This window comes from Mus musculus, chromosome 6, assembly GCF_000001635.26.
Source record: "Mus musculus strain C57BL/6J chromosome 6, GRCm38.p6 C57BL/6J".
Taxonomy (NCBI): Eukaryota; Metazoa; Chordata; class Mammalia; order Rodentia; family Muridae; genus Mus; species Mus musculus.
In genome coordinates this window covers 29158043-29183246 of record NC_000072.6, presented here as the reverse complement: position 1 = coordinate 29183246, position 25204 = coordinate 29158043, and the positions used below count along the sequence as shown (strand labels likewise).

Below are 25204 nucleotides of genomic sequence, written 5' to 3'. Positions count from 1 at the left end.
TGTTCCCGTCTAGTACTTAAAGCATGATGGCTGTGTGTTGCCTGATAGGAAATTCTTCTGGGATCCTGTTAGGTGTGGTCACTGAGGGTTCTGGGTAAAATGTGTTTCTATGTACTGGGAGCTGATACTTAGGAATGGCGATGGGCTAAGAAGTGGCTAAGGGTTCTGTAGAAGGGAGAAAAGTGTCCCACCAGGACCTGTTTAGTCCCCAAGGAATGGGGACAGAGAGGAAGTAAAGGCAGGTGGTCTGCTGAAGATCTGGGTATGAGATTAGGGGCATGGAATTGGGGGAGTAGAGGGAGACGTGAATAGCTACATGTGGCCTATCTGCTTCCCTGGCTGGGGTGACCTAGAGGTTCCCAGGGAATGCTAGCTGGGGTTGGGAATGAATGGAATGGGGGGTGAGGTTTGTGACCCCCTGGAGAAGGGGGTCGGTGGTGGGAAACAGGAGCAGGTGGTCTGCTACAGAGCTGGGGATGTGACTGAGGGGTTGATTTTGGGGGAGCTGAAGGAAAGGTGAAGATCTGCAGTTAGCCTACCTCCTTCCCTGCCTGAAGTCCTTTGATCAAGATTAAAGTTGGAGGGTGGGAGTGAAGTCCTGGTCAATAACTCTGGGCATGGTGGTATGTGCATGCAATCCCAGCATTCAGGAGGCAGAGGCAGGTGGATCTCTGTGAGTTCATGGCCAGCCTAGACTACATAGAGTTCCAGGATAGCCAGGGCTACGCAAAGAAATCCTATCTATAAAAGACAATACAAACAAAAACCCTCTGATCTTCCAGGTTGGGTTTGGTACTGTGTGGTGATCCAGCGGAGCTGGCTTTGAAGAATTCCTATGTTGGCTTCATTGATTATTTCTTCTCTGGCTGTGGAATGTCCCAGAGTAGAGCTTTCCAGTCTCCAGCCTGAAGAACAAAAGGGACCTGGTTGTGTGAGAAGGCTGGGATTCTCTGCATTCAGCATTCCAATGACCCCTGGACACTAAATCCCTTTGTTTTCAGTAAGGTATCTGTTATGACTTTTATATGCTCAGTCCAGGGAGTGGCACTACTAGAAGGGGTGGCCTTGTTGGAGTAGGTGTGGCCTGTGGATGTGGGCTTTAAGACCCTCATCCTAGCTACCAAGTCAGTTTTCTGCTAGGAGCCTTCAGATGAAGATGTAGAACTCTCAGCACTGCCTGCACCATGCCTGCCTGGATGCTGCCATGTTTCTGCCTTGATGATAATGGACTGAACCTCTGAACCTGTAAGCCAGCCCCAAGTAAATGCTGTCCTTATAAGAGTTGCCTTGGTCATGGTGTCTGCTCACAGCGCAAAACCCTAAGACAGTGCCTCAGTTCAGAGGATGCCCGAGGCTCTGCCAGTGTAGCACATCTTCTTCTCAAAGGAAAATCCCACAGGTCCTGCTGGTTATGGGATGGATGGCCCGCTTCCTGGTGGTTTGGAGTTAGGGAAGAGACCTAGGAGTTGAACTGTGCTTTGATTGGTCTTTCCTTTAGCCTATGCTCCCACGGTTCCTGAGGCATTTGGATTGCCAGCTTCTGAGAACAGTGTGATGTAAATCAACTTGACTCTGAGCTTCCTTTCTGCCAGGTGGAGACAGCTTTTTGCTCTGGGTGGCTAAGTCAGTCACTGTGCCCCTGCCAGCCATCCTGCATCAAAGGCCCTGTTGCTCGAGCCCCTTCCTGCTCTCCCCATCCCTGAAGAGTTATCAATTGACTCTGAGGTCTTCTTAATAACATTTTAATAGGGTTTTGGGAGGGAGTAAAATTAGAGGTATGAATTCAGCCACCATCTTAACCGAGAGTCCTGACTTCCCCTTTTCAATATCTTTGTAAAAATATCATTCTTGGGAATAAGCCTGCTTTGTCATGGAAGATTGCAATTTTAATGTGCTGGGATATGTTTATTTCTGCCTTTCCACTTAGAAGTCTTTAAATGAACATGATTAGCAAGAAATGAGGCTTTCTACGAGGGAGATTCAAAGAAAATGTCTCCGGTGGGATAGCGTTTATAAAACATATGAAAAAAAATTAGAGTCTGAATCCTAACACACTGCCTCTAGGCAGCCCCCAGTGGCCTGGGGAGAAGGGCAGAGTAGTGGTTTCCTTTAGGGACTCCTAGAGCACGGCTTTCCCAGTGTTTTGTTTGGAGACTCAGGATAAATCCCAGATTCACAGTCGGACTCTGAGAGCTTGGTGGGAGACCCAATTTGATCTTGAATCTATTGGTGGCATGAGTTCTGTGATCCAAAAATGAGTCTCAGATGCCTTTCTGAATTGCAACACATTGCCTGCTCTTCCCCTGACCAAAATATTATGCTATGTCTCTGCTTTCTGGGGCAGGACTAGCTCACTTTTGTCTACCTGTCTACTGAGGCTGGTTATCAGGTAGCCTGAGCTGGCCTCAAAAATCCCTCCATGGCCAACAACAGCAGTCTTGAACTTGGATCCTTTTGCCTTTACCACCTGAAGGGTGATGCTGGGTTTTTGTCTTCACACCCAGCAAAATGGGCAAGTCTTTTGCAGTTTGGTCTGTCAGCCTTTCTGTCTGTCTGGTTGGTTGGTTGGAGTTGTTTGTTTGTTTGAGAGAGTATCAATTTGTGAGTGTGACTGATCTCAAACTTTCAATCTTTCTGCCTCTGCCTGCCAAGTGACAGAATTAAAGACATTTCCCTCCCTCCCTCTCTCCCTCCCTCCGTGTGTGTGTGTGTGTGTGTGTGTGCGCGCGCGCGCGCGAGCGCCCGCATGTGCGCCCGCACGCACGTTTCTATCAAATTCACCGTTTTGGAAGAAAGAAAACATGAAGGGATTTAGAGACTCCAGACTAACAAACAAGCCACACTTTTTTTTTTTTTTTTTTTTTTTTTTCGAGACAGGGTTTCTCTGTATAACCCTGGCTGTCCTGGAACTCACTTTGTAGACCAGGATGGCCTCGAACTCAGAAATCCGCCTGCCTCAGCCTCCAACAAGCCACACTTAATCCTGTCAGTCAACAATACAGCCTTTAGATAGTGCAGCAGGCTTAGCGACTGCTCAGTACTCTTAGCTAGCAGTGCCATGAGGCTGGCTGGGTGCTCTTTCTTTGTTTCTATGTTCTTCTACCACGTCTTATTGGAGACAAATTGTGATCCACCTCGCACACCAGCTTGTCTCACTATTCTCTCCCACAGATATTTCTGAAGCTGAGTATTTTGGAGAGATTTTAGCAAAAGGAGACGCTATGAATGGGGATTGACATTTGGCAGTTGGCCTGCGAAGAAGCGTAGGAGGCCTTCCTCGGTGGTTGTATGTTTGCAAACCACCAGGTGGTGAAGAAGGCAAGCAGAAAGACTGAGTTCAAGTCTCCGCCAAACTGAGCAATCTTAAGCAATTTGATAAGTTCTGGGGACTTATCTATCTCTAAAATGGGAACACATTTGTTCCCATTGTTGTAAGGGAGAGCAGTAAGTCTTTATCCAGGGTTCAACGGAGTGGATTTTGATTGCTTGGGATACTAACCTATGCCAGACTACTGTTGCATGTGTGCACGTACTTGTGTGCGTGTGAATGTGTGTGTGTGCGCGCGCGCGCCCAGTGCCCTCGCCTGAGGGTGTTTCTCGGGAATGGCGTGCTTGTGGGTGTGTGCGTTGGGCTGTCCTCCGAGCCTGTGGCTGCCAGCGCCAGGCTGAGAACGAGGCACCGACTCTCCCGCAGCTGATTGGCAGCGCTGGGTGAATGAGTGCGCGTGGGGCCGGAGCAGCGAGGTGGCCGTGGCTCCGCGCTGATGTGCGCGCCCGCCTGCCGGCCCGGGTAGGGGCGGACCGCGAACAGCGGGCGGGCTAGGAGGAGGGAGAGGAGGGAGGGCGCGGGAGGCAGCGGGGAGGGCTGCAAGAAGCCCGGCAGCTGCGGGGCCCGGGCGCGGGCGCTGGGCCGGGGAGCCGGGCTCACAGCCAGGAGGCGGCGCCGCGGGGAGGGAGCGGAGTGCGGATCGCGAGCGCAGCCCGGCCGCCCGCCGCCTGCTAAGAGCGCTGCGGGTCGCAGACCCAGCCGGGGACAGACCGGCAGCTGCTGCGATCGCCCGGCAAGCCAAAGGGAATCCGGGGACTCTGAGCTCGAGTCCCGGCTTTGGGCGCAACGGAGAACAGGCTAGACTCGCCGAGCCTTGCCCTGCTGGGGCCCCCTGAGCCAGGGTGCCCCTTCTCCCGGGGGTTGGCCCCGGGGACTCGCCCGAGCGAGAGAAGCAGGTCCGTCGGTCTGGACTGGGGAAGCGGGAGTGTGGTGTGCGCACGCGCGTGTGCTTGTGTGCCTGCGAGGGGTGGGTGTGTAAGGGGCGTGAGATGGGGTTGATAGAAATGATGGTGTGTGGTGTATATGTACAGTGTGTTAGGATTGTGTGTGTTGCTGACTGCATATGCAGAGAGAGAGAGAGAGAGAGAGAGAGAGAGAGAGAGAGAGAGAGAGAGAGAGAGAGAGCGAGCCTACGTAGGAGGGAAAGGGGCGCATCAGGGTGGAGTGTGTATATGTGCAGGAGTGTGTGAAGGGTGCGTGGGTGAGTGTGTCACGGGTGCTAGGTGCGGCTGTGTGTGTGTGTGTGTGTGATGTAAGGGTACTGGGTGCACGTGTGTCCCTGGTTCATTCTCCCTTCCCCCACCAGATGTGTTCTGGGGAGGGGGGTAGCCTTTCTGCAGCTGCTGCCCCTTACCGAGCTTGCCTGCCTGACCTCCTTTCCTACGGAGCCAGAAAGGGTTAATGGTCCCTCCCTCAAAAACTCCTGAGGTCATGGGGAGGGTAGCTGCAGGCCAAACCCCTAGAAAGAGGGGAAAGGCTCCGGAGAGCCTCTGCTAGGCCCGGGACCCTGCTTCGCTGGCTGTATGGCCTTGCAGGTCAGATCACTCAGGCTTGTGACCTGCCCTTTCTGAGGGCCTTGTGCACCAGTGGTTTCTTGCTGGGTCTGGAGGTGGGGATCAGGAGCGAACCGGAAGGGTCTGCATTCTTTACCACTGTATTACTGGGACGATGCTTGATATACAGTGGGCCTCAGTAGATATTTGAGAGATGGGGGGTGGGGGATGGAGAAAGCTGGGTAGAGGGGTGGGTGAGGAGGGAGGGAATCTGCCTCTGGGAGGTTAAGTTGATTCCCTCTGTTCTGGCTCAGGATGAGGCTCCTGCTTGTAGTCAGACTTCTGGTCAGACATCAGGCCCCCTTGTGGGAAGGCTGGGTGTGCATGGCGGTAGTGTGTGCAGGGAAGAGATTTGCCCTGGAGCCTGCAGGTAGTGGAGAGGGGGCTGGCAAGAAGAGTTGCCATGCCTCTTTTAGGCAGAACACGTTGCCTGTGTTCCTGCACCTGCTTCTCTGTGATTAGAGCCATTGCCTGGGGCATCTGATCCGGGAAGAGGCGGGTGGAGGCCTTGACTCCCAGCACTTCTCCCTCTAGGACCCCTGAGCTGCTGAAGAAGTGAGCTCCCTGCCCACCCGCGTTGCTGAGCCAGGTGGGGCCATGGCAGGCCGCAGCTGCCTGGAGCTGGGGCTGTTCTGCTGGGTCCTGCTTGCCGTACCTGTGGGTCCACAGCCTGCTTCCTCTGTACCAGGTGCCCCTCTTACTACTCTGACCCCACCACCTCAGAGTGAGGCCTCTATGCTCTCTCTCAACCTGGGGCTAAACTTCAAATTCCATCTCCGGGGACCTGCTGCTGTCTGGGGAAATCCTGTCACCGAGACCCATCCTCTCTCTCCTGGACTAGGCCAGGAGTCTGAGGAAGAGGAGGAAGGCGATCTGAGGACTGATCCCCTTTGGGAACTGCTGGTGGGGTCCCCTGGGAACTACCTCCCAGAGTGGGGCTCTGCTGAAGGCAGCTTTACACCCTGGGCTTCCTCCCTGCCTCCCGAATCCACATCCCGCCTCTCAGGGCCCACCAAGCGGCCCACTGCTCACTCTCAACCTAGGATGGGCACCGTGACCTGGGCCACTGCTCTGACAGCGACAGCACCTCCAACCAGTGCTCCCAGGCCTCATCAGAGTGAGCTTGAGCTGAAGTTTGATGTAGCTTTAAGAGCAGGTGCAGCCCCCACTCTTGGTCATCGGTCGTTACCTCTGCTGCCCAGCCTGCGGGCCAGCCTGGCAGAGATTGCTGGGCGCCTGGGACCTTTTGGTAAGTAACCACTCCATTTGAGGTGAATCTTTGCTGGGCATGTTGATGAATTTATATACCCTGTCCACTGATAGATAGGAGGCAACTTCATCCCAGACGCCTCTTGCAGGGTTCTTTGGTACCACTGTGTCCCCACTCCGGAACTTCTCAAGGCAGAGTTACCCAGGCACAACAGCACATCCAAGTTTTGCTTTTGAAGTGTCAGATTCTCCTGGTGAGTGCTGGCTTTATTGTCACAAACATCTGCATGACATCAGCTGAGCTAGTGGTCTGTGGTGTGACCATCATCACCTTTCTTGGCCTGGGGAATGTCTGTATTGCTTTATCCAGGCTCCGGGACAAGGGCTGGTTGGTGTTCCTTGGGGAAGCAGTCTCTTTGCTATATTGATTCTGATTTGGTACTTGTTCGTGGAGTACCTGTGGCTACTGGCCCTGGGGCAAGGATTCTCTTAAGACAAGCTCAGAGGAAGGATAGAATTTCCTCCAAAGTCTCAAAGCCACGGCTAGCTGGTAGGATGGCATTTGAGCTCCATCTGCTTCTTTTTACAGGGCTCTTTGGCACCACGGGGTCGCGTCCTCCACCCCTCCTGGAAAGGAAGTTCTCAAGCCCAAGCCTGTTGGATTCAGTGGCTTCCCCGAGCTCTGCCTCAGTCAAGACAACACCAGTGCAACAAGGTGAGCATGCAAACGTTTGTATTTGACACACTGCAGTCACACTGAAGGTCCCGGGACCTTCCTATGTCACTGCCCTCATAACCATACCACCTCTCCCTTCATTGTCACCATGGAGCAATTATATATTAATAATCTAACAGGTATTGTCTGGGAAGATACTACATGGAGTTAGGGAAGTGTTCTCTGAGGTGTCTGCTGCTGTAGGTGAGTCAGAGCCAACTAGCAGAGGCAGGAGCTACTTCATGGTCTCTGCAGCATCTCTCCCTCCGCTCCATCTTGGGTGCCTCGTCTCCCTTCCTACCTCCACTCTGCTCAGCCTTGGAGTTTTCCCCTCTGCTGTTTGATCTGCCATGACATGTTGTCAGACCTGGACATGGCTGAGCCCTTCACAGAGAAGACATTAAAGAGAGAACCATGAACAGACAGGTGCCACCTTTGCTCCAGGGAGCCTTTCAGAACATGCACCTAGACAGGTTAATGGTGCCAAGGAAACATTTGACCTCTTTGAGCCTAAGTCTTCTCACTTATATAGGGTCTGATAATAGAACACTTTGTGGTGTGTGTGTGTGTGTGTGTGTGTGTGTGTGTGTGTTTGTGAAATTCTAATGTCTCCAGATAGTGTAAACCCTTGCTGGATACCAAGTAGAAACTCACTGAACAGTGCTCCTTAACTTAGCCTCGTGCTCACACTGCACCCCAAATACACTTTCAGATTCAGCCGTGCAGATATCCTGGCCTTGGCCCCATCTGCTGATGGGACGACAGAGTTCCCAGGGCAGAGGGCAGGGATGCTCAAAGAGAAGCTTTGCTAAATGAGGCCGTGGAAGCCATGGGTAGGGACTTCCAGCCCAGCTTTGTTCTTCTAAAGACTTGCTGTGTCTGTGAAACATCTAAGCTACTCTGTCCTAAGCTCAGCCACGAAGAAGCTCTGGCTTCTTCCAGCCCCAACCCTGACAATCCTTTCTGTATTTTATGCTGTTCTTCAGCCATCATCATCATATCCTTCTGTGGTGTGCAAGAAATGGCCACTGTGCGATTCATGTGCAGCAGCGGCAAGATCTGCTGTGGGTGGGGGGCAGCTCTCTGCCTCAGGGGATAGATGCTGGCTGGCATTCTGTCAGCCTGGGTGACAGTGCTGGCCAGGCAGGTTTAATGAGTCTGGACAGTATCAGAGGCAGTCCCACAACCCCCCCTCTCCCCACCTCCGCCTCACTGGTGATTGCAGGAGTCCAGTCTCTTCTTGCTGCTCCTCTTGCATAAACTGAGAAGCCTGGGTTAACCTTTGAGAGAGAGAGAGAGAGAGAGAGAGAGAGAAAGAGAGAGAGAGGAGATCAAACTTGTAACAAATATAATCTATTTTGTTTTGTTTTAAGATAAGGTCTCAGGTAGCTCAGGCCTGCCTCAAACTGGCTTTGCAGCTGAGGCTGGCTTTGAACTCCTGATCCTCCTGTTTCTACCTCACAAGTGCTGCTATTTTAGGTGTCTCTTACCATACCAAGCATCCTAGGATAGTTCTAACTCAAGTGTCACTTGCACTGTATTTTGATATAGGGCTCCTTTGCACTGGGTCCCCTTTTTCTGAACCATGGCTTGTATTTACACATTGAAATTTCATAGTGGGCTCTCCCATATCCAAGGACTTTAGGCCCATTGATAAGTCCTCATTGTTGTCCCTCTGCTCTCTGGCCATACTGGGCTATGAATGACCAGTGCCTGTGCTATCCAGCTGTTAAATATTTCCAGTGTTACTGCTGCAGAGTATCAGCCCTTCACAATGCTGGAGTTGGGGGTAGGGAGAAGGATGCAGCCAAACCATTAAACGGGCTGCAGCTTCCAGCATCCAGAGTTGATTCCGCGGCCCTTTGATCTGGGCAGCTGGTGGATAATCAGACCTGGCTTCTCCTGGACCTGGCTTATCGTTTCCCATCCCCCTCCTTAGCCAGCCCTGCCTCCCCGACAATTACTCATGCTGACATCCCATCTTTTCTCTCACTCCTGAGGTCAAGGGCCACAAGGACGGGGTGGACTCTCCCTGAAGGGGTGGCCCGCTCAGGATCCATCTCCTGAGGACAGAGGGAACTCAGGACCACTGTCTTCTAGGGGAAACTCAAGGTAGTTTCTGAGGAGGCTACAAATGGAGAGAGAGAAAAGAGACGAGGACAAGTGGTGCCGTCAGAGGCAGAAGCTAGGCTGCCTCTCTCCTGCCTCCGTCCACACTGGGGCTCTCGGGACAAACTCTGGTCCATAGGAGCACTGTTCCGTATTGAGAAGTCCGTCTCTGATACTTGAGATGTCTCTTGTGCTCTGCCTATGTTCTCTCCTGGATTTTATAATTGTTGAAGTTTGCTCTATTGGCGATCCTGCTTGGGGAGACACAGGTGAGAAATGGGGTTTCACGTGGCCCACGTGTGAGAAGTGTACATGGTCTCTGAGAGCATGTGTCTGTATGCTAAGCACAGAGAGGAGCCTGAGGAACCACAGGTAGGGACAGACATGGGCCAAAGGAAACCAAGGTAATCCAGCAACTTAGGAGCAGTAGGTTTGACCAGGATGTCAAAGTGGGGCAGGAAAATGAGAAGAATGGCGTATTAGTCTGATGCACTGACTCCAGGCTGGTGCCTCCTCTGACCAGCAGGCTTCCTGTTTCCAACTGAATGGCCACTGGGGAGAGGGTAGCATAACACTATGTTAGTGTCCTTCAAACAGCACAGACTGAATGAGACAAGAGATTGCTATTCACTCCGTGGATTCTCTGTTGTCTTTCTAAACAAGTTTCAGATGTGCTAAGGGCTCTCCACATAGACCATAGACTTAAGCTGTTAAACCAAGCACTAACCTATGGGGCTGGCGACACACTGTGTTAAAAGCACACACTGCTCTTATAAAGGAGTCAGGTTGATTCCCAGCACCCAGACTGGATAGCTCACAACTGTCCATAACTCCAGCTCCAGGGCGCTCAACGCCTCTTCTGGCCTTTGTGGGCACATGCACTCACTTGTAAATATCCAACACACAGAATTACCAATAAAATAGAGCTTTAAAAAAGAACTAATTTGAGGTCAGAGCTGATCACACATAAACAAAATAATTGATCCCAGATGAACATTAGCCAGTTACGATACTAGCCAGAATTATATATTGAATGATTTTTTTTTCCATACCGGGAACACACCTCATTTATCTTCATGACTGTTCTGGGTAATAGTTATTCTTACCCAGTTCAGATTTGAGGAACGTAACATAGTGGGAACCAATATGCATGCTGCCGCTTGTAGCAGGCAGGAAGCTCTGCATTTAAGTTTCCGGTTGCTACCTCCACGACTTTTCTAATTGTCCAATTCTTCCCTTCTGTCTCTTGAGCTGCCTGGGACTTCACTACGTTTTCTTCTGCAGATTTTTGTTGTCTTCAGCATGTGAGAGAACAGCCTGGGGTGGGTGTTCGTCTGTTCTCCATCTGGGGGATAGCTGGGGCATGGGCAGGCAATTGGAGCAAGAGTGTAATCATCAGAGATCCTTACTCCCCAGCACACACCTATCTCCTGCCCTCCTCCCCATCCCTGTGTGGCCACCTCTATCCTTCATTACTACCTTGTCTTCTTCCAGTTTTTTTTCCTTGCCTTCGGGTGTAGTCCTGCTGAAACTTGGAGGTGCAGGAAGAGATCAACTTCTAGCACAGTTTTTTTCTGTTTGGCCATAGGAGGATCTTGAGTCTAACCTTTTTAGAGCTCCTCTTGCTCCAAGAGAGCAGAACCAAGGGTCTTAATCCCTTCCAATCTTGACAGACTTCCCTTTCCACAAGAGATGTGGGACATGTCGGGGCAGAGGATGAGCCAGAGCCTCAGTTAGCAGACTCCAGCACACCTGAGGGGTTCACTTATCTAGATAGCATATTGCTCCATGTGATTCCCTCTAATTGTTCCAGGGGAGAGACTACAATGTGAGACCATGTCTCATAAAACCAACAAAAGAAACAACAAAAACAGCCCTTGACTAATGGTTTTGTAGGTGAGTCAGGATGGGGAAGCTACTGCCAATCAGTGGCTGAGCATTGGGGTGTAGCTTGTAGGAAGGACACTTAATAAGATGTGTTCTCCTTAGAATGCTAGGGCAGGAGACTCTTACCTCTTTTCCCGCTCTGTGAGTGCATGCATTGTTCATGCATGTTCCGTGAATAGGGACAAGAGAGTATTGAAAAGGGACATGTGAAGGTCTCTCCTAGTCCTAGACGAGGTTTAGAGTCAGATGTGCATGTGTGCGAGCATGTATGTGTGTTGGGAGAGAGAAGAGAAGCATATTAGTACCTGTGACAGGTTATTGTGGGAAAGGGATGCAGATTGGTACTCAGATCTGGGTCCTGGCGCTCTGATTATTTGTGACCTTGGACAAGTCCTTCTGCAGAACCTCAGTTTCTTCTTCTGATAAAAAGTGAGTTTCATGTATTCAATGGAAACTACTCAGTGCCTTCCATATGCCACAAACCACTTAAGCATGGAGTTTCATACGTGTGCAAAGGGAACAAAAACTGTATTCTCATATAACGTCTTTACTGGTGTGGGATTTGGACTGGAGGGGGGCATCCACACACCTCCTTCCAGTTGTAAAGTCCTGTAACTTCTTAAGAAAACCTCTCCGCCAACCTGATAAAATCAAGGAATGATTGAGGGTGTGTGTGGAATGAACAGTACAAATGGGAGGAGAGTGGTCGCTGAAAGCTTCAGCCTGGAAGATGGGGTTCTGGGAGGAGAAGCAAAAATCAGCTTATAGAAGAAATTCAGATTTCTAGCTGAGGACTGGGAAGGCAGGGCGCGGGGGTGGGGTGGGGGTGGGGGTGGGGTCCTGCTAACGGCTCCAGCCAAACGCTTTCTGTCCACAGACCCCACTGTCTCCACTTCTGGCCCAGATGAACTCTCTCCTGCCAGCTTCGGGAATCCTTCAACACAGCCTGGATGTGAGCCAGGCTCTTGTAGTGAGCCAGAGTTGCTGGATGACTTGGGACAGCCGCCTGCCTCCCCGCTGCCTCTCTTCTTCTTGACCCTGGAGGCCGACTGGGCAGAGGCTAGGGCTCGCTGGGGTCTGGCCTGGGAGGCCCATGTATATGGAGCAGGAGCTCTCTTCGGCTTGGTGGCTCTGCTGGCTCTGTTAGCTCTGGCCCTCTTGCCCTGGCGCTGTCCGCCAGGCGCCCCCTGCCTGGCGTTGCTGGATCTGCTGCTGCTCTCCGCGGGGACCACTCGGGCCTTCCCGCTCTTCTACGACGCCTACGGGCATCGCGATCGGCTGCCGACTCTCGTCTGGCTACTGCTGCAGGACCTTCCGCTGCCCTGCCTAGCTGCAGGTCTGGGGCTGGCTTGCCTGCTCCTGGCCCGACCGCGCACTCCGAGGTGCCCCGCCGGCTTAGCGGCGCTGCTGCTGCTGGGGCTGGGGTTGGCGGCGGCGGCCGCCCTGGGGAGCGCCGTGCACCGCCCGCTGCGGCCGCTGCGGCTCGCCTCCCGCGGTCTGCACGCCTTTCTCGCTGCCTTCCTGTCGGGGCTCCTGCTGGCACTCTCTTGTTGGGGCGGCCGGCGGCGGAGGGCCGGAGCACCCTTGGGAGGGGCTGGCTTTAAGGGTGCTACCCCTGTCCCGCAAGTGCGCAGTCCCTTCGCCCCGCGGGAGTCCTGGAGGCGAGCGGCGCGCACAGCCCCGGTGGCCGGGACCTTTGGGCTGCTGAGCGGAGCCCTGCAGGGCTACGAGGTGCTTCACGCCCTGGGCTACGGAAGCCAAGCAGGCTTGGAGGGGCCCTGGCCCTGGTGGGCTTTCCAGCTAGGTCTGCGTCTGGGCGAGGTGGGCGTCGCGCTCCCGTTAGCGCTGCTTGGTCTCTACCCAGCGCTCTGCAGCCCACGTGTGCCGCGGCGCTGCTGGGCCAAGCTCTTCCGATTGTCTCCGGGACACGCTGCTCCGCTGCTGCCAGGAGGCTGGGTCCCCGGAATCCCGGACAAGGAGCCCCTGGGTAGCGCGATCGCGCGTGGGGACGCAGAGCTGCTGCAGCTATGCGCTCTAGCAGGCCCAGGTCCCGATCTCCTTCTCCAAGGTGGCGGCTGCCGGGGCTTTGAAGGTGCCGGGGCCAACCCAACGCAGTCAACAGCCTCCTCCCCTAGCAGCGATTGCACCGTGGACTTCCGCCCGCCCTCACCTATCAACCTGCGGCGCAGCATCGAGGAAGCCCTCTGCAGCGAGGCACTTCTGGCTCCTGGTCTCTTTCAGGGCCCTGCCTTTGGGGAAGCCCTGCCTGGGCTCGGTCTCTACCGCACCATCTCATTGGGGAACAAGATAGGGGCAGGACCCAGTGAGAAGTCCGAGAATGTCCCTGGATCCCCAGCACCTCCTGAGCTTCCCTCTCCCGGGGCCTGGCCTCCCGGCAGCAGCGCCTCATCTGGCTCTCTGTGTGGACTCTCACGGGACAGCTCGTCCATGCTTCTGTGTTCCAGCCCCGACAGGCCCCCTCGCTGTCCCTTAGTCTGTGTCCTCAGTCCCCCGCGGCCCTCAGAAAGCAGCCCCAGCCTCCCAGCCTCAGGATCCTACCAGGCCCTATCCCCACCCTCCCGCGACTCCCCAGAACATGCTTCTGAACTGCAGGCTGAGGAGGCATTGCTGCAAGAGCAATTCCTGGATGCTTGTCGACAGATTGATGAGCTGAGCATGGGCAGCGACACCATAGACCTGTGAAAAGGCAGCTATCTCACAGCCAAGTCTTTGCCCCCCCCCCCCTCTCCACTTTCTGGCATCTGATCTGCTCAAGACCTCCTCACTGTAACAATTCTCCAATTCTGCCTGGTTCAGATAACTCTGATTCTTTCCCATCCAGGGGCCCCTGGGTGGGTGGGTCAGCAACCAGGCTCTATGCATTGGGAATCAGTGCCAAGTTCTCTGGAGCCATGGGGTGCTAATGCCCCTAGCTGCAACTTTAGGGTGGCAGGGTTCTACTTTCCTTGGCTGTCACCAGCAATAAAGCTCCAAGGTGCTCCACTCCTGACCACCATGTCCCTTACCCTGGTGCTGAGTGAAACAGCTATCTTCAAAAGGCTTATAGTGCCCTGTCTGGGCTTCATACCCACCTCTGCCATCTCTTCATGGAACTGTTCCCTAACGATGGAGCTGTGGCCCAACAGACTTTATCGCAACTGATTGGGAAATGAGCGTTTTCAGAGTCAATGTATCAATAAAATATTTTTCAGAGGAGAATGTTCTGACCTTCTTGGAAAAGCTTGGGGGGGGGGGCAGCTACAACCTCAGCAGCTCCACCAGAGTTTCTACCTCAGACTCCCAGGGACCTTCACACGAAAATGAGGACTCTTCTGGGGAATGAGTCTTGAGACAAGCCCTTGGAAGCCGCTCATCTGACTGCCTGGCAAATGTCTTTTCCTAAAGGAGACAGGGTCCTGAGAGGTGGGAGTCAGAGACTCTTTAGCACTTGGCAAAATGCCTTTGTCCACAGGAGCCCTGCATCAGATCTTAGGAGATAGCTTCCTAGGAGCTAGTTAATAATAAAGATCTTCATAGAAATGGGGGCACACTTGTTAAAGGGCCTGATTGCTTCCGTTGGGCCAGCCAACAACCTGTCTGCCAAGTTCCCATAAGAATTTGCAAAGAGGAAGCTGTCTATTCTCATCAACAGGGAGTCTTTGAGGCTGGTCTTACAAGGACCTCATCCCCATTTCCCACAGAGCTCTCATCTCTGATCCTCAGTAGAGAAAAATCTGTCTTCACTGCCCACCTCTTGCCCCAGCCCCAGCTCAGTTCTCAAAGAAAGATCACCCTGCAGGGACCCATTAGCACATCCAGCCACCAGCTACAGCGTATCTGCCCCTTTCCTGAAGCATTTAGCCTCCAGTTATATATACTCTGCATTTGTCATCTGGCTAAAATGTAATGGTTTACGGTGGCAGGGTCTTGGATCAGGTTTGAAAATGAAAAGCTGGCAGTGTTTGGCGGATGTCCTGCATATCACATAGAGACCTGGAGAGGCATACACATCAAGATCAAAGTGGAAAAAAAAAACAAACAAACAGGAAGCTTCCTAATCTCTCTCTCTCTCTCTCTCTCTCTCTCTCTCTCTCTCTCTCTCTCTCTCTCACACACACACACACACACACACAATCACACATGCACCAAACTTGGATCACCAGCTCATGGAGTTTGGAGATAGGCGCCAAGGAGCCAAAAGGAATACAGAAAGGGAGGTGGGGAGGGGCTGAAGCTCTTGTTCCCTGCAGATGAAGATCTGTCTTGATTGAGGACAGTATCCAGGGCCTCAAGACCTCAGAGGGAGGAGGGAAGCCAGGACCATCTAAGGGAGGGTAAGAGTCCTGATAGAGAAGAGAAATTTGAAGCAGCAGTGCAGGTGAGGCTGAGGGATGGACCTGGAGTGGTCCTGACCGTGCCTCCTCCATCACCTGGCTCAGTGTGGCTCAGACATTCTTGCTGCATCCTCACTCTGGGCTGAGGCCCAGAGAACTGCCAGTTTCCTAATTACAGGCATTTCTCACTGGGTGTCATAGTGGCTGCAGTGGGCCCGGCATTGGCACTGCATTGTGTCATGCAAGGGATGCTTGCTGCTCTGGGAAATTGTCTCCTTCTTACCCCATTGCCCCTCCCAGCTGCCTGTCCTCTGCTTCCGCTTACACCCAGCCCCTCTGTCATCCCTTCCTCACACTCATCCTCTCCAGCTGCTTGGTCTTTCCCATTCTCCTCACTGAATCTAATTGGCTCCATGTACTTCTCTCCCCTGAGCACAGCAGTCAAATCTGGAGCCTCCCCATCCAGTCTGACTCCGTTCATCTCTCACAGATACTTGCTTTTTTCTCGTCTGAGAGCTCTGAATGCAGCTGATGAGAAAGGAGGCCAGAGGAACATTTCTCAGTACTCACCAGATCCGACACTTTGTTAATTTTCCTTCATATAAATCACTCCCAGTTAAAACTTTTTTTTTTTTTTAACTTCAGAGAACTTGAGTTTCTGGCACCCACCTTGAGCTACTCGCAATCACCATCAACTTCAAACCAAGGAGATCTGATGATGTCTTTTGTCCTTCGTGTACACATCTCTCATCCACACACACCCCTACAAATAAAAATAAAAACAAAATTAAAAAAAAATCCCTGGGCTGGAGAAATGGCTCAGCCGTTAAGAGCACCGACTGCTCTTCCAGAGGTCCCGAGTTCAATTCCCAGCAACCACATGGTGGCTCACAATCATCTGTAATGGGATCCGATGCCCTCTTCTGGTATGGCTCAGGACAGCTACAGTGTACTCATAAAATAAATAAAATCTTTTTAAAAATTAAAACAAATCCCTAGCTTTTTCACACACAAAGAAGCCAAGACTTCAGTTAGCTGCGCATTTTATCTTGTGCCTTATTTCTTACCCAAAGCAGGCTTCTCAGAAGGAATAGAGTTAGATCCTAATGCATACATCCTACAGTTTCAATATCGGTACTTGGAGGGTCTGAATGATAAACTTTCATTCATTCATGAATTAATCCACTCCCTTAAAATTATTTGTTGAAGGCTCAAATATATCAGGTGATGAGACTGAAAAAGGCAGAGAAGGAAACAAACTATGAATGTTTGATATGCAGAGGAAAGGCAAGCACTAATAGAAGAGTCATTATAGCACAAACAATTATTACAGTTGTGAGAAGTGGGGAGAATAAGAACTACCTAATCTTATAGAAGGCTCAGCCTTTGGGGAGAGTGAGGAGTGGAGCCAGAGGGAAAGCCTAAGGACATCCCAGGCTTCTCTTCTTTCCTTCCCAGGCTTCACTACAGTGATGGATGAGGGATAGGTCTGCAGTTTATTTCCCTTGGAAGCCACCTTGCAGGGTTCCATGACTCCTGCTATTTAATAAAGAACACTGCATGAGTCCTGAGTAGATGGATGAGCAAATATTCTTGGCTGAAGAACCATATGCCCTTCCTGATATGCATGGCTAGAAGGGGAGGAGGCAGGAGACAGATGGGGGATCCACATCTGAATAAAGGGGAAGATGAGAAGGCTCAGTTTTACTGTGTATTCTGAGGGACACAGAACCCTGACTATGGGTATATGCTGCCCCCTGATGGATGTAGGGAAACAGTTTAGTCTTTGTCCTTTAAGGAAAAATTGGACTTAGGGTATTTAGAACGGTTGTTTGTTTGTTTGTTTGTTTGTTGAGGGGAGAGGAGGATTACAAATGGATATTAAATTCTTCCCCCTTTATCTACCACAGCTATGACTAGGTCCCCCAATACAAGTTTGTATTTGAGGATAGAATTTGATTCTTGGTTGTTGTTGTTTTCCGAAACAGGGTCTCTCTGTGTAGCCCTGGCTGTCCTGGAACTTGCTTTGTAGACCAGGTTGGCCTCGAACTCAGAGATCCGCCTGCCTCTGCCTCCCGAGTGCCGGGATTAAAGGCGTGCGCCACCACTGCCCCACTTAGAATTTGATTCTTGAGGAGGATGTGGAATTCCAAACCAATTTTGTTTAAAAGATTCTACTTCTTTTGCCCACTTTACTTTTTATGTAAGATAGGATCGACTTTATGGTAGCCTTGACAATCTGTTTTGTATTTCAGTGCCTTTTCTTCTGATTTATCTATTTAAAATATAACTGTGGTGGGGGTTCTTTTTCTAAAAGCACATATTAATTATTTGAAGCCTACTAGGACTTCATAAATTTCATGCTTAGCACATTCCTCCCACCACTACTACCTACACGTCATCCATCCATCCATCCATCCATCCATCCGTCCATCCATTATATTGAATGTGGATAACTCTTGGGGATTTTCACTGTGCCTTTCATCTTTTGTGGTGTTTTCTACCTACTGAGCTGTTGTAACTTAAAAGTAAAGACTTTAAAAGTGCCTAGGGTACTTTTTGCAGCTAGGCATTCTGCAAGCACAGCATTTTTCCATGTAAGACAGACAGTGAAGCCCACTGAGTGTTAAACACTGTGGGTAGCCTCCAGTCTGTCTGATAAACAGACATAAATGAAGATCTTCTGTCTCTGGGCAGCAGTGCATCCTAGGTCTGTGCATATAGCTGGGTGTTATGTTTGGCTTCCGTGTGCTCTGATGTGATCTTGCAGAGATTTTGTAAGATTTTAAAAATAAACGTCTGTCTCTCACTCTGGACTCTATTTTATATGACGGCAGGGACCATGTCTTTTTTTTTCGGCAATGAATTTTACTCCTAATATATAAGTAGGAGCTCAATCAGTAAGAATTGAAAATATGATTTCGTACGTAGTATTTGTTCTCTGGGGATTTTAGTAGATACAATTTGTCTCTGCGGCCAAGTGACAGTTTGTCTCATGTTTTCTGAGGACATGTGACTAGTTCAAATTATGTATGTTACATGCTTGTGTCTATGACGTTTTGCATATGTGTTTTTTTCCCCCCGCGTGATATGTGGCAACTCTTCAGAAAAAAACTTATTGAACACCCACTCTATGTCAGATGAGGGCAGGCTTAGGGGGAAAATGACTTCTGCCTGCTTTGGTGAATTTGGGGTCGAGTTCCTAAATGAAAGATTTTAAGAGAATTTTAAGCTGTTGATGTCAAGTTTCCCCCAGTGGCGGGGGCGGTGCTGGGACTGCACAGAGACCGTCGTTCAAGAAGCTCCGCCCCCAGGACGTCATTTTTCTTTTTCTTTCCGGAACTATTCCTTCCAGTCTGCGTTTCCTCCCGGACTCTTTTGAGCAAAGAGGACTTCCTGAATTTCCCGGCAACTCGGCACCGCCTTCCTGCCAGAGCTCATCCCAGCCCTCGCTCGCGCCGGCGTGAGGTGCTCGCAGCCTCACGCGCTTGTCTCTCGGTCTCATGGCCGGTCTGACTTTATTCGTGGGCCGTCTCCCGCCCTCGGCTCGCAGCGATCAGCTGGAAGAGCTGTTCAGTCAGGTGGGTCCGGTGAAGCAGTGCTTCGTGGTGACAGAGAAAGGTAAGGAGTGGGATGGTGCAGAGGGCATGTGCAAAGGTATGGGAACAACCCAATTTCAGGGAGCTCTATAGTTATGATCTGTTTGTTTTGAGACAGGGCTCTCACTCTTTAGCCCTAACTGGCCTCGGATTCGCTACCGGTAGCCCGTGTGCTTCTGCCTCCTGAATCCTCCGATTAATGACGTGAGCCATCCCAGCAAGTTCTTTGCTCTCTCCAGAAGTACGGGACCGGGAGCTAAGATTCTTTTCTAAACGGACTCAGCTGGAGATCGGCCAATAAGGTTGATTTATGAAAGGCAAAGCACTCACTTAACGTTTCCATTGCGTTTTCCCCTTTATTACGCGTGTTCAGGAGTTCAAACGCAGGCCCATTAGCTTGGAGTAATGGTAGTAATCCCAGCATCTGGGAAGGCTGTGGCAGGAGGATTGCTGGTAATTCGAGGACAGCCAGGTCTATATAATAGCGAGTTCAGGACAACTTGGATTACATAGCGAGACCCCGTCTTCAACAAACATCCCAAAGTAACGTTTAATAAAGCACCAGTGCGGCTTATTGAGATGGCTGCTAGGCCGGAAGAGTGCTTAGTTTGACATGGGTTAACTTACTTAATGTTCTCAACAATCTTATAGGACAAAGAGCCTTAACCCCATTTTTTTTAAATAAAGGAATATAATCTTTAAAGACATTAAATGGTCTGGAGTTGATCTGGCTAGTGAGAGGACTCAGTTTGATTAGCACGTTAGCACATCCTATGCATTCATCTGTTTATTTATTTATTACTTGTTGGATGCCAACTGTATTTTAGAACATTGCTGGCTGCCCTTAGGATACAACAGGTGTGTGACACTAAATCACTGACGCAGATTCTGTTCTCATACACTTATGGTTTGAAAGACAGCCAACAAATAGCCAAACTATATGTTGATAATGGTGATAAATTTATGCTAAGGAGAAAAGTCAAAAGAGGGAATGTGTGTGTGTAGATAGGGTGGCTAGGGAAGACCTGTTTGAGGAGAGTGAACTAAGAACTGGGGGGATAAAACAGTCTGAATTCAGGAAACAGCAACCTTGAGGATATTAAAGCAAGTATGTCCTTGTGTGAGAAGAGAGCTTGGTGGCCAGGGTGACGAGGAAGTGAATGAAGGTGTGACAGGAGATTCGATCACACTGAGTCCTCAGATTGTGGTGTTTACTAGAAAATCCTATTTCTAGTTGTGTGGCTCAGCTTCAGCACACACCTTTAATCCCAAACAATTGTAGAAGGAAGCACCCATGTTTGAAAGTAATATCTAATTGAGAGACAGATAAAATGAAAGACTTGGCAGAAGAATAAATTATGTCCAACTTTCACGAGTACATCGAGAAGAGATCTCAGGACCCACTTCAACCTGATAGACAGAAAGAACCAACTCCTACCAGATTTTTCCCATACTTTTGCACACACATAAGTAAATAAATGTTACAACACTAATGTTGTGCCAGGAGTGGTGGTATCTGACTGTAATCCCAGCACTTAGTAAGTGGAGGCAGGAGGATCAGGAAGTTGAGGCCTACTTGGGTTATATAAGACGTTGTCCTCAAAAGACAAAACAAGAAAGAAACATTCATTTAAAAGGACATTAATGCCGGGCGTGGTGGTGCATGCCTTTAATCCCAGCACTCGGGAGGCAGAGGCAGGTGGATTTCTGTGTTCTTGGTCTAAATCCTTACAGTCTCTCATACCCCTTTTAAGAAAATGTATGAGCTTCCTATCCAGGCAAGTGAGATGTACTAGAAACAACTGTTGCACTCCTGTGTAGAGGAGAGGTGGGTGTTTTATAATGGGGTTAGCATGGCACTTAGAATTGTGAGGGTCTGAATGTGTGTGGCAGTTCTTCGTGGAGACACAGTTACTGTTTTGCCTTTATTTGGGCACTAACCTCACAGATGAGCAGCTATATTTTTATTGTACTTATGGAGAAGTGGGGAGGGTCTTTTTTTGTTTGTTCGTTTTTTTCTTATTTCTTGAAAGATGAGTGATAGGCTTTTGTGAGAGGAAGTTCTAAGAGAAAAGAAACCAATCTTCACGTGTTATGTGTAGTTTTAAAAAAACACATTACTGCCTTGCCCAGGAGCTGCCACCCCTTGGCCCTTCCTGGCTCGCTTTTGTCTCTCCTGGCTTAGCTCTAGGATCTGCACTGCCAGCACTTACCTGGCTTCTCTTTCTTACCCACCTTTGCTCCTGGAGGAGTTGAGTTATCAGCCCACTCCCGAGACCCTTGAATCCGTGGATAAAAGACACACACACTGTTCCGTTACCTTTATAACTTGCATCTAGGCACAATTGTTGGGCGCAGATACCTCCTGCCTGGAAATATGTGCCCTTTTCATTTATCATCTCTGTCTCTCCTTCACCCTAAACTTAGTGGCTTGCATCAGCTAGCCCCCACCAACATCCTTGGCCCCTGCCCATTGCATAGGCTGCAGGCCCTAGCTGCCTCTAGACCTTACATCATGACTGCTGTTTTCTTCTTGTTCCAAAGCATGACAGAAAAGCCCTTCTCTCTTTCCCTGTGTCTCCTTTTCCTCTTGGGACCCAGATGTCCCACCTGTACCTTTATCCAGTAATTGCCCTTACCCCTCCCTCCTCCCCTCCCCCACAACCCCGGCCTTCTTTATTGACAAGTCAAGAACCAATTGGGTTTTGACAAGTCAAGAACCAATTGGGGAGCAGGACCTTAGTGACAGTACCTCCCCTAACATTCATATCATCATTTGTTTTCTGGTGTCATGTGTCAGCCATGCAACCAGTTTATACAAATGACTACCCTGTGCTATAACACATGTCCTCTGGAGGAGATTTAAATGGATTTGAAAGGGAAGTGGAGTATAAGGTTTCTTCTTCAGGCCATGGGTAGACATCTCCATTGGTGTGTGTGTGTGTGTGTGTGTATGTGTGTGTATACATGCACGCGCGCGCAAGAAATTACAGTTTTACTATTAATCCCCCTCTTTTAAAAATTAATTTCTTGGGCTGAAGAGATGGCTCAGCAGTTAAGAACACTGACTGAGGGCTGGAGAGATGGCTCAGCGGTTAAGAGCCCTGACTGCTCTTCAAGAGGTCCTGAGTTCAATTCCCAGCAACCACATGGTGTCTCACAACCATCTGTAATGAGATCAGATGCCCTCTTCTGGTGTGTCTGATGACAGCTACAGTGTATTCACATACATAAAATAAATAAATAATTCTTAAAAAAAAAAAAAAAAAAAAAAAAGAACACTGACTGCTCTTTCAGAGGTCCCAAATTCAATTCCCAGAAACCACATGGTGGATCACAACCATCTATAATAGGATTCAATGCTCTCTTCTGGTGTGTCTGAAAACAGCTACAGTATACTCATATACATAAAATAAATAAATTTTAAAAATTTTAATTTCTTAATTTGATGTCCATGGGTGTTTTGCCTGTGCACCGTGTGTGGTGCTCTGGTGCCCTGCTGACCTTGGAGGCCAGAAGAGGTCATTGGGTCCCCTGGGAACTGTAGTTACAGATGGTTGTAGGCCACCATTTAGGTATTGGGAATGGAGCCCCGGTCCTGTAGAAGAGGAGTTAGTACTTTTAACCACTGAGCCACCTCTCCAGCCCCTTAGCTTAGTTCTTAGCACTGTTTTGACATTCATTTATTTTTCTCTATCTCAAATTATTCCTTGGAACAAAGGGATAGTCATACTTGTTTTACCTAGCTTGGAGTGTTCTGAAGCTAAAATGAGGCCAGGGATTTATACCTTCTTTGGAAATATTTAATTTGGTACTGAAATGCCCAGGTGTTGATGGTATGATAGAAACAACACCTAGGGATTTCTAAACCAGGGTCTATTTATTTATGTATCTTTTGAGGTTCTTTTTTCAGCCTTCCTCGCTGCTGATGTTTTCTAAGAGAAGACTGTCTTATCATCTGGGTTTCCAGATCTACCACATGTAATGTCCTCTCCTTTCTGGTGCTCTTTCGTTGTTACATGTTGAATTCTTTTGTGAAAGCCTAGTGTGTATCATGAGTGCACCATAGTCTTAAGATTGACAGGGCTGGGGTAAGAAGAGGCGATAACAGGGACATTGAAGTGGAAGCAAGAGGAAGATTAATGGTCCTCCAAGTGAGGAAGGAGCTTCCGATGGAGGCTCTTATCTCCGGGGCGGCTCACTGGGTGGCTGGGTAGAACACAGGCTGGCTTAGTCTTTGATGACTTGGTTCAGTGCTCGTGACTTGGAAGCCTCTGTCCTTTCACTCCAGTTCCCTGCCTTTGTGCCTTGTTCTAGGGAGTAAGGCATGCCGAGGCTTTGGCTACGTGACTTTCTCCATGCTGGAAGATGTTCAGAGGGCCCTCAAGGAGATCACTACCTTTGAAGGTTGTAAGATCGATGTGACTGTTGCCAAGAAAAAACTGAGGAACAAGTCCAAGGAAACGAGAAAAAATGGTGAGTTTCTAGTAATTCTGCAAGGGTTAGGAAGACACTGAAAATTCCAGAAGATCCGAGAGCTGGGAGAGAGTCTCCGGAACTTGAGTTCCCTAGTTTTCTTTTTGTTGCCAAAACTCCTCTGGTGTGCTTTGAATAGGCAGGCATCTGCTTGCATCTCTGTCTGCAAAGTCTGGTTCTTGGATATTTCATGCTCAAGGCAAATGCTGTCTGTATTGGTACCTTCTTCATTTATGTCTGGCCTAGAAATGGGTTGCAAACTTATCCCATGTCTCTCGCTTTTTAGAAAATGCAGAGTCCCCAAAGAAGGAGCCAAAGCACAAAAAAGCCAAAGTGGCAGATAAGAAAGCCAGATTAATTATCCGGAACCTCAGCTTTAAGGTGAGTGATGGAACGAAGTGTGTGTTGTAAAGGATGCTGGAACCAGGGCGTGCTCAGTGGTAGAACTCCACCGAGAATGGGCAATATTCTACTGGGGAATAAACCCTTGCCTGCTGAGTTGGAAAATGGACCTGTTCATGAAGGGCTCAGCGGTGAAAGGTTCTGCTGTCAACCCTTCTGATCTGAGTTTGATCCCTAGCTCCCACGTGGTAGAAGAATACTGACCATTGCATGTTGTTCTCTGATTTCCAGGCACGTGAGCATGAGTTGTCCCCCCTACCCAATAAAATAAATAGATAGATAGATAGATAGATAGATTAAAGAAATTACTAAATTTCATGAAGTGTGAAGCTGGATGCTTTCCTTTGGAAGAAGCTACTACTGAGACAAGGACCTGCGTGTTCAGCCCCTCTCTCCTTCCCTTTTTGAGTGAGACAGATCATGTACATCTCAAACTTTCTAGCCAAGGCTAGCCTTTTAACCTGACTATATCCTGAGTGCTGAGATGACAGCTGTGAAACACCATGTCTGGCTTTTTTCCCTTTTTTTTTGACTTCTTAGATACAAAGTAAGCTGTCATCTGTTCACAGTTGTTTGCTGTTCTAATCGTGAAAGCTTAGCAGAAAGGAATGAAAGGATACAGATGCACTGCAGAAGATGAACGCAGCAGCTGCTATTTCTCATGTCTCCTCTGTGGTAATAGTCTCTTTTTCCTTTTCTCCTTCTGTCTTAGTGTTCAGAAGATGACTTGAAAGCGGTATTTACTCACTATGGAACTGTTCTTGAAGTGAATATCCCAAAGAAGCCAGGTACTTGTGCATCTCCATTTAATGAAGAGAACTGGAGATTTGTTTTTGTTGTTGTTGTGTTTGTTTTTGTTTGTTTTCAAGACAGTATCATTGACTGTCCTGGAACTCAGTCTGTAGACCAGGCTGGCCTCAAATTTACAGAAATCTGACTGCCCCCTCTTTCCAAGTGCTGGGATTAAAGGCACGTGCCACCGTAGTCCTGCTTGATAAAGACAAATTAATGTGACTTTTCCCATATTATTGAATTGGAAATAAATTGTTTGCTATGGTCTTTTTGGCCCTAGACAATATGATCTTTGCAGATTGCCTGGCATAGTACTTGACAAGCGGGGAAGCCCGGGCGCTAGCATTACTCCCTTGGAGACATTTTTCAAGAGCTGGGACTCAGATTTGCACTAGTTTCCTCTGGCTTTGCCGCACTGCTTTCCTAAGGCTGGAGTTAGAGGAGATAGTAACTGCTGCGTTAGGGCAGGGATCTCCTGGCTGATTGGCAGACTGGGGCCTAGCTTGTCAGCCTGAGTTACTACAGTCTTGTTCTGTGCCACCCACTGCTGCCTCTAACCTTCTTGCACACTTGTTCACAGATGGAAAGATGCGTGGTTTTGCTTTTGTTCAGTTCAAAAACCTCCTTGAAGCAGGAAAAGCTCTCAAAGGCGCGAATATGAAGGAGATAAAAGGTAGGGCTTCTACACTCGCACCATGACCTTGTTATTTCTGGTGCTTGAGTGAATTAGCACAGTAACCACATTTTTTGGTATGTGTGAAAGATGTTTCTGCTGCTTAGAATCTCATTGCTAAAATACT

The 25204-nt window shown here is 49.5% G+C and overlaps 2 protein-coding genes across 4 annotated transcripts in view; both read left to right on the top strand.

Annotated features, from left to right (window-relative positions):
* Positions 1 to 3662: 3662 nt before the first annotated feature.
* On the top strand, positions 3663 to 14017 carry Prrt4 (proline-rich transmembrane protein 4). 3 transcript variants are annotated; one of them, NM_001101443.1, is made up of 5 exons: positions 3663 to 3790; positions 5416 to 6130; positions 6240 to 6344; positions 6680 to 6805; positions 11679 to 14017. In NM_001101443.1, the coding sequence occupies exons 2-5, from the start codon at positions 5479 to 5481 to the stop codon at positions 13502 to 13504; spliced, it is 2709 nt and encodes a 902-aa protein (NP_001094913.1). In that variant the 5' UTR covers positions 3663 to 3790; positions 5416 to 5478; the 3' UTR covers positions 13505 to 14017. The 3 variants fall into 3 exon arrangements, with proteins under 3 accessions (NP_001094913.1, XP_006505026.1, XP_006505027.1); XM_006504963.4 differs by lacking the exon at positions 3663 to 3790 and adding an exon at positions 3824 to 4224; XM_006504964.3 differs by lacking the exon at positions 3663 to 3790 and adding an exon at positions 4254 to 4863.
* Positions 14018 to 18522: 4505 nt separating this feature from the next.
* Rbm28 (RNA binding motif protein 28) overlaps positions 18523 to 25204 on the top strand; it is a 41152-nt gene continuing 34470 nt past the window's right edge. Inside the window, exons 1-5 of the mRNA NM_133925.2 lie at positions 18523 to 18756; positions 23052 to 23210; positions 23497 to 23591; positions 24325 to 24400; positions 24985 to 25077. Of these exons, the coding sequence (NP_598686.2) occupies positions 18639 to 18756; positions 23052 to 23210; positions 23497 to 23591; positions 24325 to 24400; positions 24985 to 25077 (541 nt within the window). The 5' untranslated portion in view covers positions 18523 to 18638. The remainder of the gene's footprint in view (positions 18757 to 23051; positions 23211 to 23496; positions 23592 to 24324; positions 24401 to 24984; positions 25078 to 25204) is intronic.